Here is a 13,524-nt window from a genome sequence, read left to right as displayed (position 1 = left end):
GTGTGTGTCTGTGTGTGTGTCTCACAGAGGACATAGCAATGTGGTCATGATGCAATGTTCGCTGTTCGTCCTCTCTCTTTTTCTCTGGACAGGACACGTCCTAATGTCTGTGTGTCAGTAGATGAGTTCTCCGTAATTTGTCTCCTCCTGCAGGCTGACGCCATCTCGTTGTGTCAGTCTCAGGATTCGCCCACTGAACTTGTATCTCCTTCTGTGTGTTTCTCTGTCCGCAGCAACAAGGGGCGGCCACCACGGTGTACTGTGCCGCAGCCCCGGAGCTGGAGGGGTTGGGAGGCATGTACTTCAACAACTGTTTCCGCTGCCTGCCGTCCATCCAGGCCCAGGACCAGAGCAACGCTGCCAGTCTGTGGGAGCTGAGCGAACGTCTGGTTGCTGAGAGGTCAGCAGGCATACAGGCCCTCTGATGGACGAAGGAGGAGGAGGACGAGGAGGAGTGGGGGGGACTAGCCAAACAGGAATCAAAGAGGAAGGGTGGTGGGTCACGGTGATGTTCAGTTAGGTATAAACTGAATAAAAGATAACTGTACTCTGACTGCACTATACAAGAGAGCTGCCAAACCACAGACGTCCATCTGGATGTGTCACGTCACTACGGGGGCTAAAACACACTACATATACAGTACAGGAAGGGGTTTCATATACACTCAATTGATAAAATATAAATCAAAGTCTGAGTTGTGTTAAGCTCTGCTGTGGTAGTTTACAGTGGGGGGGTGGGGGACAGGAGAAGATTTGGGACAAATTCAGGGATCTATTAAACTTTGTTCTGTCTCTGTTTTTGTCTCTGTAGCTTTTTATAACTCTGTCCAATTTCTCTATTCCATGACAGTTTATTTAAAAGAGCAACGTTCAAAAAAGCAAATGACCTGTGTTGTTAACAAGACAGAGTTACTTAATAAGCATACACTCTATGGCATATGCATCTGATTCCAGCAATAGTGCACTATATGGCAAATATTGTGTCTTCCCAATTAATGTCTGTATATTCAGTATCCTCTTGTCTAGCTCTACGTAGATGTTGATGTTTCCTATTGAGATACAGAGAGCATTGGTTAATCATTGTGCTAAATCTTTTTTGGGCACAGAAAAAATGAGGAGTAATGGGCATGTGACACTTATGGATATATAAACACACTAGAGGTATGATTCTTATGGCTATATACATTATTCTGCAATAGTTTTATTTCTTATCAATGTCCCTATTTGTTTACTGTACAATATTTACAATATCCTGATTTCTGGCCATGTGCTAAAGGGGTGTGGACATCATATTTTTTCTGTTTGCTATTTGACTCAACCTAAGTATTAATAATCTATACTCTGGTAAGTCTTAATTACAATTTGGAGGTATTTATGGGACGATCTGTGTCCAGTTGAATACCAAATACAGATGGTGGAGAATCTTATTTCCAGAGCTATGGTCTTTAATTTCTGTGTTTCTTCCCTTGTGGTTTGTCAAGAAAAATGTGAGTGATTTCAGTCTCTTGTTTTTTTTTTTTTGTTTGTTTTGTTTTGTTTTGTTTTTTCACCATTGTTTTAATATTGAACTCTGGCTTTGGGTTTGCTGTGGATTGGGTGCCCTGAAGCCGCTGTTGGGACGCTGTTGAGACATTGTGCTTTATGGCAGTCTGGGTGCCGTAGGTTGCTCTTGAAACGTCAGCATTCCAGTGTCATGATATCTGTGAAAACAAAAAAATAACAAAAAGGAGAGAAAGAGAATATTCAATAAAAATCTGTTTTACAGTAAAGTGTGTGTGAAATCCTTTCAACCACAGAAAGTGAAAAGTCCATTCATTTGCAGACCATTAGGGGGAGATATTTGTGTATGGACCTGACAAGTAAGGATCACTGATGTCTGACTAAGTAGGACTGGCATCTACAGAGACACTTTGCTTGATGATACATGTAATAAAACAATAGCATTTTTGTCTTTGCTTTGGTCATATGTCTTCTGTCTCGGTATAAAGCATTCAGGTTCCGTGTGCAACTGGACAGATCAAGCAGTCAACCCCACAGATGACCTGCACTTTCACTCGAACCCTAACCTTAACCTTCAGCTGCCTGTAGGAGTCATTCCTTATTTTAGAAAAGCAGCAGGATGACACACAAACATAACTGAACCGCAATTCATGATTCCTATTTTTGACATCTATTTTTCACCTTGTACTGTCTCTCTCCTTACAGTCTGTCTCTTTTTTCAGTATTTTCTGTCCCTCCTGTGCAGACACACTCACAAAATATCAGTATAGTAAGGCATAAAAACATCAAAAAACGTCATAGTATAGTAAGGCATAAAAACGTCAAAAAATGTCATAGTATGGTAAAGCTTATAAATGTCAATAAAACATCATAGTATAGTAAGGCATAAAAAATGTCGCAGTATAGTAAGGCATACAAATGTGAAAAACGTCACAGTGTGATTGCTGCCGTCACTGCTTTTGACAAATGCATAAAAAAGGATGTTATCTTGGTCAAAGCAAGGACTCTGAACCTGAACATCTAAGAGAAAATATAGATATAAAAGTATTATCATTAGTCACATTGAACACTGATATCTTGCAGAATGGTGGCACCATCACACTAATTTATGAGCATGCAAAGCACTGCATCATGGCATCATGGCCCACATATCTGTCAAATTTCATGTCTATAGCCTTAAAAGTGTTTGAGATATTAATGACTTTGTGTACACCTTACATAGAAATTAGAAAATAATTACGAACAATATCACAGAGTTGTTAACAATTTAATGTGTATGTTTAATGTGCTTTCAGTACCTACTATTATATTGACGTGCAGCAATTAGTCCAACCTAACCAAGATTCGAACTGGCAATCCGCAGTTAAAGTTATCGGCACAAATGGCATCCGCTATATCCACTCAGCTAACAGGGTACATGGACCCCAACATTGAATGGTCACTTATTTAACAATACACTTCAACTTACACAGAACCAAATGGCTGAGCGGACCTCTTGTACTACTGTGATTTAATTAAAAACCATAGATTGTATCAACGAAATTATAACTTCTTGAGCACCACAAGACCTTCCTGCACAAATCTGTGCACTGTGGTGTTTCTAGCATTAAAAATGTGGAAATAGGAGTGAGTTTAAAAAAAAAGGCTTTTGCTGAAAATCCGCTCTGAATTTGCATTGCAGTCCATAGGGCAGTAAGAGGGTACTCCCATCGTTCTGAGGCTCACTGAGCAAATTCTGTGAATCCCTGTGCTTTTGTAAGCATATTGCCCGAAAACCATGTAAGAAAAATAATAATTGTAATAATAAAGATTTGGATCTCGTCATAGTATAGTAAAACATGAAAACATCATAGTATAGAAGTGCGTAAGGCATAAAAATGTCAAAAAATGTCATAGTATAGTAAGGAATAAAAATGTCAAAAGTGTCATAGTATAGTAAGGCATAAAAATGTGAAACAAAACGTCATAGTATAGTAAGAAATAAAAATGTCAAAAAACGTCATACTATGGTAAGGAATAAAAATGTCATAGTATAGTAAGGCATTAAAAAGTCAAAAAATGTCATAGTATAGTAAGGCATAAAAACGTCAAAAAATGTCATAGTATAGTAAGGCATTAAAACGTCAAAAAATGTCATAGTATTGTAAGGCATTAAAAAGTCAAAAAATGTCATAGTATAGTAAGGCATAAAAACGTCAAAAAATGTCATAGTATAGTAAGGAATAAAAACGTCAAAAAACGTCATACTATGGTAAGGAATAAAAATATCAAAAAATGTCATACTATAGTAAGGAATAAAAACATCAAAAAACGTCATAGTATAGGAAGGCGTAAAAACATCAAAAAATGTCATAGTGTAGTAAGGCATAAAAACGTCAAAAAACATCATAGTATAGTAAGGCATTAAAAACGTCAAAAAATGTCATAGTATAGTAAGGCATAAAAAGGTCAAAAAACATCATACTATGGTAAGGAATAAAAATGTCAAAAAATGTCATACTATAGTAAGGAATAAAAACATCAAAAAACGTCATAGTATAGTAAGGCATAAAAACGTCAAAAAACATCATAGTATAGTAAGGCATTAAAAACGTCAAAAAATGTCATAGTATAGTAAGGCATTAAAAAGTCAAAAAATGTCATAGTATAGTAAGGCATAAAAACGTCAAAAAATGTCATAGTATAGTAAGGCATTAAAACGTCAAAAAATGTCATAGTATAGTAAGGAATAAAAACGTCTAAAAATGTCATAGTATAGTAAGGCATAAAAATGTGAAACAAAACGTCATAGTATAGTAAGGAATAAAAACGTCAAAAAACGTCATAGTATAGTAAGGCATTAAAACATCAAAAAATGTCATAGTATGGTAAGGCATTAAAACGTCAAAAAATGTCATAGTATAGTAAGGCATTAAAAAGTCTAAAAATGTCATAGTATAGTAAGGAATAAAAATGTCAAAAAATGTCATAGTATAGTAAGGAATAAAAACGTCAAAAACGTCATAGTATAGTAAGGCATAAAAATGTGAAACAAAACGTCATAGTATAGTAAGGAATAAAAACGTCAAAAAACATCATACTATGGTAAGGAATAAAAATGTAAAAAAATGTCATACTATAGTAAGGAATAAAAACGTCTAAAAATGTCATAGTATAGTAAGGAATAAAAACGTCTAAAAATGTCATAGTATAGTAAGGAATAAAAATGTCAAAAAATGTCACAGTAAGGCATAAAAACGTCTAAAAATGTCATAGTATAGTAAGGCATAAAAATGTGAAACAAAACATCATAGTATAGTAAGGAATAAAAACGTCAAAAAACGTCATAGTATAGTAAGGCATAAAAACGTCTAAAAATGTCATAGTATAGTAAGGCATTAAAACGTCAAAAAATGTCATAGTATAGTAAGGCATTAAAAAGTCTAAAAATGTCATAGTATAGTAAGCATAAAAACGTCAAAAAACATCATAGTATAGTAAGGCATTAAAACGTCAAAAAATGTCATAGTATAGTAAGGCATAAAAAGTCAAAAAACATCATACTATGGTAAGGAATAAAAATGTCAAAAAATGTCATACTATAGTAAGGAATAAAAACATCAAAAAACGTCATAGTATAGTAAGGCATAAAAACGTCAAAAAACATCATAGTATAGTAAGGCATTAAAACGTCAAAAAATGTCATAGTATAGTAAGGCATTAAAAAGTCAAAAAATGTCATAGTATAGTAAGGCAAAAAACGTCAAAAAATGTCATAGTATAGTAAGGCATTAAAACGTCAAAAAATGTCATAGTATAGTAAGGAATAAAAACGTCTAAAAATGTCATAGTATAGTAAGGCATAAAAATGTGAAACAAAACGTCATAGTATAGTAAGGAATAAAAACGTCAAAAAACGTCATAGTATAGTAAGGCATTAAAACATCAAAAAATGTCATAGTATGGTAAGGCATAAAAACGTCAAAAAATGTCATAGTATAGTAAGGCATTAAAAAGTCTAAAAATGTCATAGTATAGTAAGGAATAAAAATGTCAAAAAATGTCATAGTATAGTAAGGAATAAAAACGTCAAAAAACGTCATAGTATAGTAAGGCATAAAAATGTGAAACAAAACGTCATAGTATAGTAAGGAATAAAAACGTCAAAAAACATCATACTATGGTAAGGAATAAAAATGTAAAAAAATGTCATACTATAGTAAGGAATAAAAACGTCAAAAAATGTCATAGTATAGTAAGGAATAAAAACGTCAAAAAATGTCATAGTATAGTAAGGAATAAAAATGTCAAAAAATGTCACAGTAAGGCATAAAAACGTCTAAAAATGTCATAGTATAGTAAGGCATAAAAATGTGAAACAAAACATCATAGTATAGTAAGGAATAAAAACGTCAAAAAACGTCATAGTATAGTAAGGCATAAAAATGTGAAACAAAACATCATAGTATAGTAAGGAATAAAAACGTCAAAAAACGTCATAGTATAGTAAGGCATAAAAACGTCTAAAAATGTCATAGTATAGTAAGGCATTAAAACGTCAAAAAATGTCATAGTATAGTAAGGCATTAAAAAGTCTAAAAATGTCATAGTATAGTAAGGCATAAAAACGTCAAAAAACGTCATACTATGGTAAGGAATAAAAATGTCAAAAAATGTCATACTATAGTAAGGAATAAAAACATCAAAAAACGTCATAGTATAGGAAGGCGTAAAAACATCAAAAAATGTCATAGTGTAGTAAGGCGTAAAAACATCAAAAAATGTCATAGTATAGTAAGGCATAAAAACGTCTAAAAATGTCATAGTATAGTAAGGCATAAAAATGTGAAACAAAACGTCATAGTATAGTAAGGCATAAAAACGTCAAAAAACGTCATAGTATAGTAAGGCATAAAAACGTCAAAAAACATCATAGTATAGTAAGGCATTAAAACGTCAAAAAATGTCATAGTATAGTAAGGCATTAAAAAGTCAAAAAATGTCATAGTATAGTAAGGCATAAAAACGTCAAAAAATGTCATAGTATAGTAAGGAATAAAAACGTCTAAAAATGTCATAGTATAGTAAGGAATAAAAATGTCAAAAAATGTCACAGTAAGGCATAAAAACGTCTAAAAATGTCATAGTATAGTAAGGCATAAAAACGTCTAAAAATGTCATAGTATAGTAAGGCATAAAAATGTGAAACAAAACGTCATAGTATAGTAAGGAATAAAAACGTCAAAAAACGTCATAGTATAGTAAGGCATAAAAACGTCCAAAAATGTCATAGTATAGTAAGGCATTAAAACGTCAAAAAATGTCATAGTATAGTAAGGCATTAAAAAGTCTAAAAATGTCATAGTATAGTAAGGAATAAAAATGTCAAAAAATGTCATAGTATAGTAAGGAATAAAAACGTCAAAAACGTCATAGTATAGTAAGGCATAAAAATGTGAAACAAAACGTCATAGTATAGTAAGGAATAAAAACGTCAAAAAACATCATACTATGGTAAGGAATAAAAATGTAAAAAAATGTCATACTATAGTAAGGAATAAAAACGTCAAAAAATGTCATAGTATAGTAAGGAATAAAAACGTCTAAAAATGTCATAGTATAGTAAGGAATAAAAATGTCAAAAAATGTCACAGTAAGGCATAAAAACGTCTAAAAATGTCATAGTATAGTAAGGCATAAAAATGTGAAACAAAACATCATAGTATAGTAAGGAATAAAAACGTCAAAAAACGTCATAGTATAGTAAGGCATAAAAACGTCTAAAAATGTCATAGTATAGTAAGGCATTAAAACGTCAAAAAATGTCATAGTATAGTAAGGCATTAAAAAGTCTAAAAATGTCATAGTATAGTAAGGCATAAAAACGTCAAAAACGTCATACTATGGTAAGGAATAAAAATGTCAAAAAATGTCATACTATAGTAAGGAATAAAAACATCAAAAAACGTCATAGTATAGGAAGGCGTAAAAACATCAAAAAATGTCATAGTGTAGTAAGGCGTAAAAACATCAAAAAATGTCATAGTATAGTAAGGCATAAAAACGTCTAAAAATGTCATCGTATAGTAAGGCATAAAAATGTGAAACAAAACGTCATAGTATAGTAAGGCATAAAAACGTCAAAAAACGTCATAGTATAGTAAGGCATAAAAACGTCAAAAAACATCATAGTATAGTAAGGCATTAAAACGTCAAAAAATGTCATAGTATAGTAAGGCATTAAAAAGTCAAAAAATGTCATAGTATAGTAAGGCATAAAAACGTCAAAAAATGTCATAGTATAGTAAGGAATAAAAACGTCTAAAAATGTCATAGTATAGTAAGGAATAAAAATGTCAAAAAATGTCACAGTAAGGCATAAAAACGTCTAAAAATGTCATAGTATAGTAAGGAATAAAAATGTCAAAAAATGTCACAGTAAGGCATAAAAACGTCTAAAAATGTCATAGTATAGTAAGGCATAAAAACGTCTAAAAATGTCATAGTAAAGTAAGGCATAAAAATGTGAAACAAAACGTCATAGTATAGTAAGGAATAAAAACGTCAAAAAACGTCATAGTATAGTAAGGCATAAAAACGTCCAAAAATGTCATAGTATAGTAAGGCATTAAAACGTCAAAAAATGTCATAGTATAGTAAGGCATTAAAAAGTCTAAAAATGTCATAGTATAGTAAGGCATAAAAACGTCTAAAAATGTCATAGTATAGTAAGGAATAAAAACGTCAAAAAACGTCATAGTATAGTAAGGCATAAAAACGTCAAAAAATTTCATAGTATAGTAAGGCATAAAAACGTCTAAAAATGTCATAGTATAGTAAGGCATTAAAACGTCAAAAAATGTCATAGTATAGTAAGGCATAAAAACGTCAAAAAATGTCATAGTATAGTAAGGCATAAAAACGTCTAAAAATGTCATAGTATAGTAAGGAATAAAAACGTCAAAAAACGTCATAGTATAGTAAGGCATAAAAACGTCAAAAAATTTCATAGTATAGTAAGGCGTAAAAACATCTAAAAATGTCATAGTATAGTAAGGCATAAAAATGTGAAACAAAACGTCATAGTATAGTAGGGGATTAAAACATCAAAAAATGTCATAGTATAGTAAGGCATTAAAACGTCAAAAAATGTCATAGTATAGTAAGGCATTAAAAAGTCTAAAAATGTCATAGTATAGTAAGGAATAAAAATGTCAAAAAATGTCATAGTATAGTAAGGAATAAAAACGTCAAAAACGTCATAGTATAGTAAGGCATAAAAATGTGAAACAAAACGTCATAGTATAGTAAGGAATAAAAACGTCAAAAAACGTCATACTATGGTAAGGAATAAAAATGTCAAAAAATGTCATACTATAGTAAGGAATAAAAACATCAAAAAACGTCATAGTATAGGAAGGCGTAAAAACATCAAAAAATGTCATAGTGTAGTAAGGCGTAAAAACATCAAAAAATGTCATAGTATAGTAAGGCATAAAAACGTCTAAAAATGTCATAGTATAGTAAGGCATAAAAATGTGAAACAAAACGTCATAGTATAGTAAGGCATAAAAACGTCAAAAAACATCATAGTATAGTAAGGCATTAAAACGTCAAAAAATGTCATAGTATAGTAAGGCATTAAAAAGTCAAAAAATGTCATAGTATAGTAAGGCATAAAAACGTCAAAAAATGTCATAGTATAGTAAGGCATTAAAACGTCAAAAAATGTCATAGTATAGTAAGGCATTAAAAAGTCAAAAAATGTCATAGTATAGTAAGGCATAAAAACGTCAAAAAATGTCATAGTATAGTAAGGAATAAAAACGTCTAAAAATGTCATAGTATAGTAAGGAATAAAAATGTCAAAAAATGTCACAGTAAGGCATAAAAACGTCTAAAAATGTCATAGTATAGTAAGGCATAAAAACGTCTAAAAATGTCATAGTATAGTAAGGCATAAAAATGTGAAACAAAACGTCATAGTATAGTAAGGAATAAAAACGTCAAAAAACGTCATAGTATAGTAAGGCATAAAAACGTCTAAAAATGTCATAGTATAGTAAGGCATTAAAACGTCAAAAAATGTCATAGTATAGTAAGGCATTAAAAAGTCTAAAAATGTCATAGTATAGTAAGGCATAAAAACGTCAAAAAATGTCATAGTATAGTAAGGCATAAAAACGTCTAAAAATGTCATAGTATAGTAAGGCATAAAAATGTCAAAAAATGTCATAGTATAGTAAGGCATAAAAACATCTAAAAATGTCATAGTATAGTAAGGCATAAAAACGTCTAAAAATGCCATAGTAAAGTAAGGAATAAAAATTTCAAAAAATGTCATAGTATAGTAAGGCATAAAAATGTGAAACAAAACGTCATAGTATAGTAAGGAATAAAAACGTCAAAAAACGTCATACTATAGTAAGGAATAAAAACGTCAGAAAATGTCATAGTATAGTAAGGAATAAAAACGTCAATAAAACATCACAGTATAGTAAGGCATAAACCTCATACTATAGTAAGGCATAAAAACGTCAAAAAATGTCATAGTATAGTAAGGCATAAAAACGTCTAAAAATGTCATAGTATAGTAAGGCGTAAAAACATCAAAAAATGTCATAGTGTAGGAAGGCGTAAAAACATCAAAAAATGTCATAGTGTAGTAAAGGGTAAAAGCATCAAAAAATGTCATAGTATATTAAGGCATAAAAACGTCTAAAAATGTCATAGTATAATAAGGCATAAAAATGTGAAACAAAACGTCATAGTATAGTAAGGAATAAAAACGTCAAAAAATGTCATCGTATAGTAAGGCATAAAAACGTCAAAAAATGTCATAGTATAGTAAGGCATAAAAACATCTAAAAATGCCATAGTAAAGATAACATACATAAAAATGTCAATAAAACATCACAGTATAATAAGGCATAAACCTCATACTATAGTAAGGCATAAAAATTGGACCTCGTCATAGTATAGTAAAACATGAAAACATCATAGTATAGAAGGGCTTAAAAACGTCTAAAAATGTCATAGTATAGTAAGGAATAAAAACGTCATACTATAGTAAGGCATAAAAACGTCTAAAAATGTCATAGTATAGTAAGGAATAAAAACGTAAAAAAATCTGCAAGTGCTTTTGTAAACACATTGCCTGAAAGAAAACAAATTTTCCTTCTCCGTGGAAGAAATGATGTGTGTAGAGTGACATTTGTTGCCATAAGGATTAGTTAATGAGAAGTTTTTAGACGAGTTGAAGTGTCATAGTATTTAAAGGTGTAAATATCATAGAAACTTCATAGTTTAGTACGTCAGAAACATGCCATGCCTTTACACAGCTGTGGCCTGCGCAGAAACTGACACAGGTGTCCTGCCCTGTTATAATCTGTACTGTACCAAGAACACAGGTGTCTTATCATTGTCCTTTCACAGCACAGTACATACCTGGAACCGAGATACACACACACAAGGCAAGAGAAGTCGGTGTCTCAGCGAGGAATCGAGTGAGAAAACAAGAAAAGCATTTTTTATAAAACTGCAGAGAACGTCCCTCTCCTCTGCCTCAACACACCAGTAATAAAAATAGTCTGAATAACATCTGTGTTTAAGTACAAATTTGACATCCACAAGAATTAGACTGATTGTTAATGACTGATAGAGCATAATTTCACCACGTGTTTCTTTTATCTTCAGGCTCCTGGGCCTTGACACAAGTCTCTTTCCCCAGTGTCTGCCTGGTTCAGCTTTGAACACATGTATTTCCCAGTTAGTGAGTGTTTAGCATGTCACCTGTTCAGTTTCCCTCTGTCTGTCTTGCTGTGTTTTGTTTTTCTCCCATAGAGCTTTGCAATTCACCTCTCATTCAGCCATTGCCTAACACACACTCACACACTGATGGCAGTGGAGATGCCATGCGAGGCGCTAGTTTGGGAGTTCAGCGTCCTTGCCCAAGGACACTTCAACATTTGGACAGGAGGAGCCAAGGATTGAACCCACCAACCCTGCAGTTAGGGGACATCCCGCTCTACATCCGCAGAGACAGCTGCTCCGCTGCAAATTTCCTGCCTTATCTGGTCTCAAAACTCAGATCTGACACCTGCATTGTGTCACACTCTATTCTAGTGAAATATAAAATTATTCAAAGTGATTCTAGAGCAGAAAACCTGTTAAGATGGTTACAATTTATAGTCTCACAACCTGATCCTAAAGAGAGTAATTCCACAACTGAGATTACAAACCCCCCCCCCCCCATGTAAAAAAAAAAAAGTCTGAAACTGGAAAATAAAATAAGCACAAGAATAATATCAGCTGTTTGTGACCATACTGTACAATTTGATAATAACGATGAAGGCTATATGCTGGAAACACACTAAAAATTAACACAAACATTTTTTTAGGGAATCTTTCCTCCAAGTTTTTAAGTAAGTTTTTAAACTGTTGCCTGCCCACTTCACATGTTGTCAGTCGGAAGTCGGAAGAACATTTCAACCAATTCACACAGACAGTATACACCAAAATTCACATATAACTGATTTCTAGGCAGCAAAGCCAAGCTTGTCGATGACAACTCTGTAAAAGTGGGGATATAGAGAACAGACAGAGCGTTTGAGGAAGCCTTCGATTGGAGGGGCGGACTCAAGACACAAAGGAGAATCTTCAGGAGAACAACAAACAACCAGACGTCTGTGTGGCTGGACACTGCAGTGGCAGATCCATGGGTGTGTGTGCCTGAGTGAAGAGGGAGGGTCCTGCCTGGCTTTCATACAAAGTCCTATCGATCAGGCTGTATCGGAATAATCTGATAGCTAATCAATAAGCTACACTTCCTCTCAGCAAGCAGGGAGGAGAGTGAAGCGCGGCTCTCACAAGAGGAGGACCTTGATCCTTTGACCCACAGTCTGGGCCTCGTACACTCACACACACTTTCTCTTCCTGTCTTTCATCATGTCTCGGTCTCTTTATCTCTCTCTTATAATAACAGAACAAGACAATATAATAACTGGAAACCGGTGTAAACCAAATAACCAAGATACATTAGAGTGCTATTTTAATTAGTTGGATTTATAGTTGATTTTCTCCCTTCACTGAGTTTATTTCAATTTGGGCAGTAATTGTTTACGACTGACCATTTCATTTTCCATTATTGTTTTTATTTCTTCTTGTGATTAATTTCACCTCTCAAAGAATAATTATGAGAGGATTGATTTGATTATGCCTTTGTTCTGCTCCTATTGGCTCCATTGACTGAGGGAATGCCATGTTGCCATTTCGAGCGGATATATTTAATGATCACAATCAATGTTAAAGCTCTCTCTAGACTCAACTAACTCAATAAATATCTGCCAGGAGGAAATTTACCATCTAACTACAGCAGGCAATAAAGTCTTGCTTCCTGTTCTCTTCCCTACTCCCTGCTCCCGTTCCACCTCCCTCTTTTTGAAGATGACATTGTGATTAAAACTGTTGATCAATTTTCATTAAGTACCTCTGTAGAGTCGATGAAAATATTATTTCCTTTCAATATCTGCACATGTGCTTTGCTTGCAGTCTGCTTTTTTTTTCTTTTTGGACGGAGCCTGAGATTATATATTTTTAATAACTGTGGGCAGAAGAAAAATTAGCTGATCATTCCCCCAGACGCATCTGTACTAAATTAGTACATTTTAATATAAAAATCTGCTTGTCAAAATAAAACCTCTATTTTCTATGTTTTATATGTTTTGCAGATTTTTAAAGATCTAATTTTAACTCACTTGCAGGATGACAAAACCAATATAGCGTGTGTGTGTGTGTGTATGTGCGCGCGCATGTGTGTGTGTTTAGAGGTAAACAGGTAAACAGAGAGGTTGCCCCATCTCACTGTGCCGGATGCACGCCTCTACGAGATGTAATGAACCAGTAGCACCGAAATAGACATCCTTCACTGTTTGGCACAGTATTAAAACAACACACTGCTCAGAACCACACTGCAAATAAGACGTGGATTTTCTATATGGCAGGAAATATATCATTTTACATAGTCGTCTCTGTGCAAATGATGAC

At 33.1% G+C, this 13,524-nt stretch overlaps 2 protein-coding genes across 3 annotated transcripts in view; one reads left to right on the top strand and one right to left on the bottom strand.

Annotated features, from left to right (window-relative positions):
• Positions 1-1,882, top strand: part of wwox (WW domain containing oxidoreductase) — a 134,308-nt gene extending 132,426 nt beyond the window's left edge. Inside the window, exon 9 of the mRNA XM_056387400.1 lies at positions 234-1,882. Within this exon, the coding sequence (XP_056243375.1) occupies positions 234-425 (192 nt within the window). The 3' untranslated portion in view covers positions 426-1,882. The remainder of the gene's footprint in view (positions 1-233) is intronic.
• Positions 1,568-13,524, bottom strand: part of LOC130176365 (transcription factor Maf) — a 54,469-nt gene continuing 42,512 nt past the window's right edge. The window contains exon 3 of one of the 2 annotated variants that reach the window (XM_056387403.1): positions 1,568-1,700. Coding sequence is in view for 1 of the 2 variants with exons in the window: in XM_056387401.1 (XP_056243376.1) it covers positions 1,640-1,700 (61 nt within the window). In the remaining variant the exon portion in view is untranslated. The remainder of the gene's footprint in view (positions 1,701-13,524) is intronic. The other variant, XM_056387401.1, reaches the window with a different exon arrangement.

This window comes from Seriola aureovittata, chromosome 10 (assembly GCF_021018895.1).
Source record: "Seriola aureovittata isolate HTS-2021-v1 ecotype China chromosome 10, ASM2101889v1, whole genome shotgun sequence".
In the NCBI taxonomy this organism is placed as follows: Eukaryota; Metazoa; Chordata; class Actinopteri; order Carangiformes; family Carangidae; genus Seriola; species Seriola aureovittata.
This window is presented reverse-complemented; position numbering and strand designations above follow the sequence as displayed.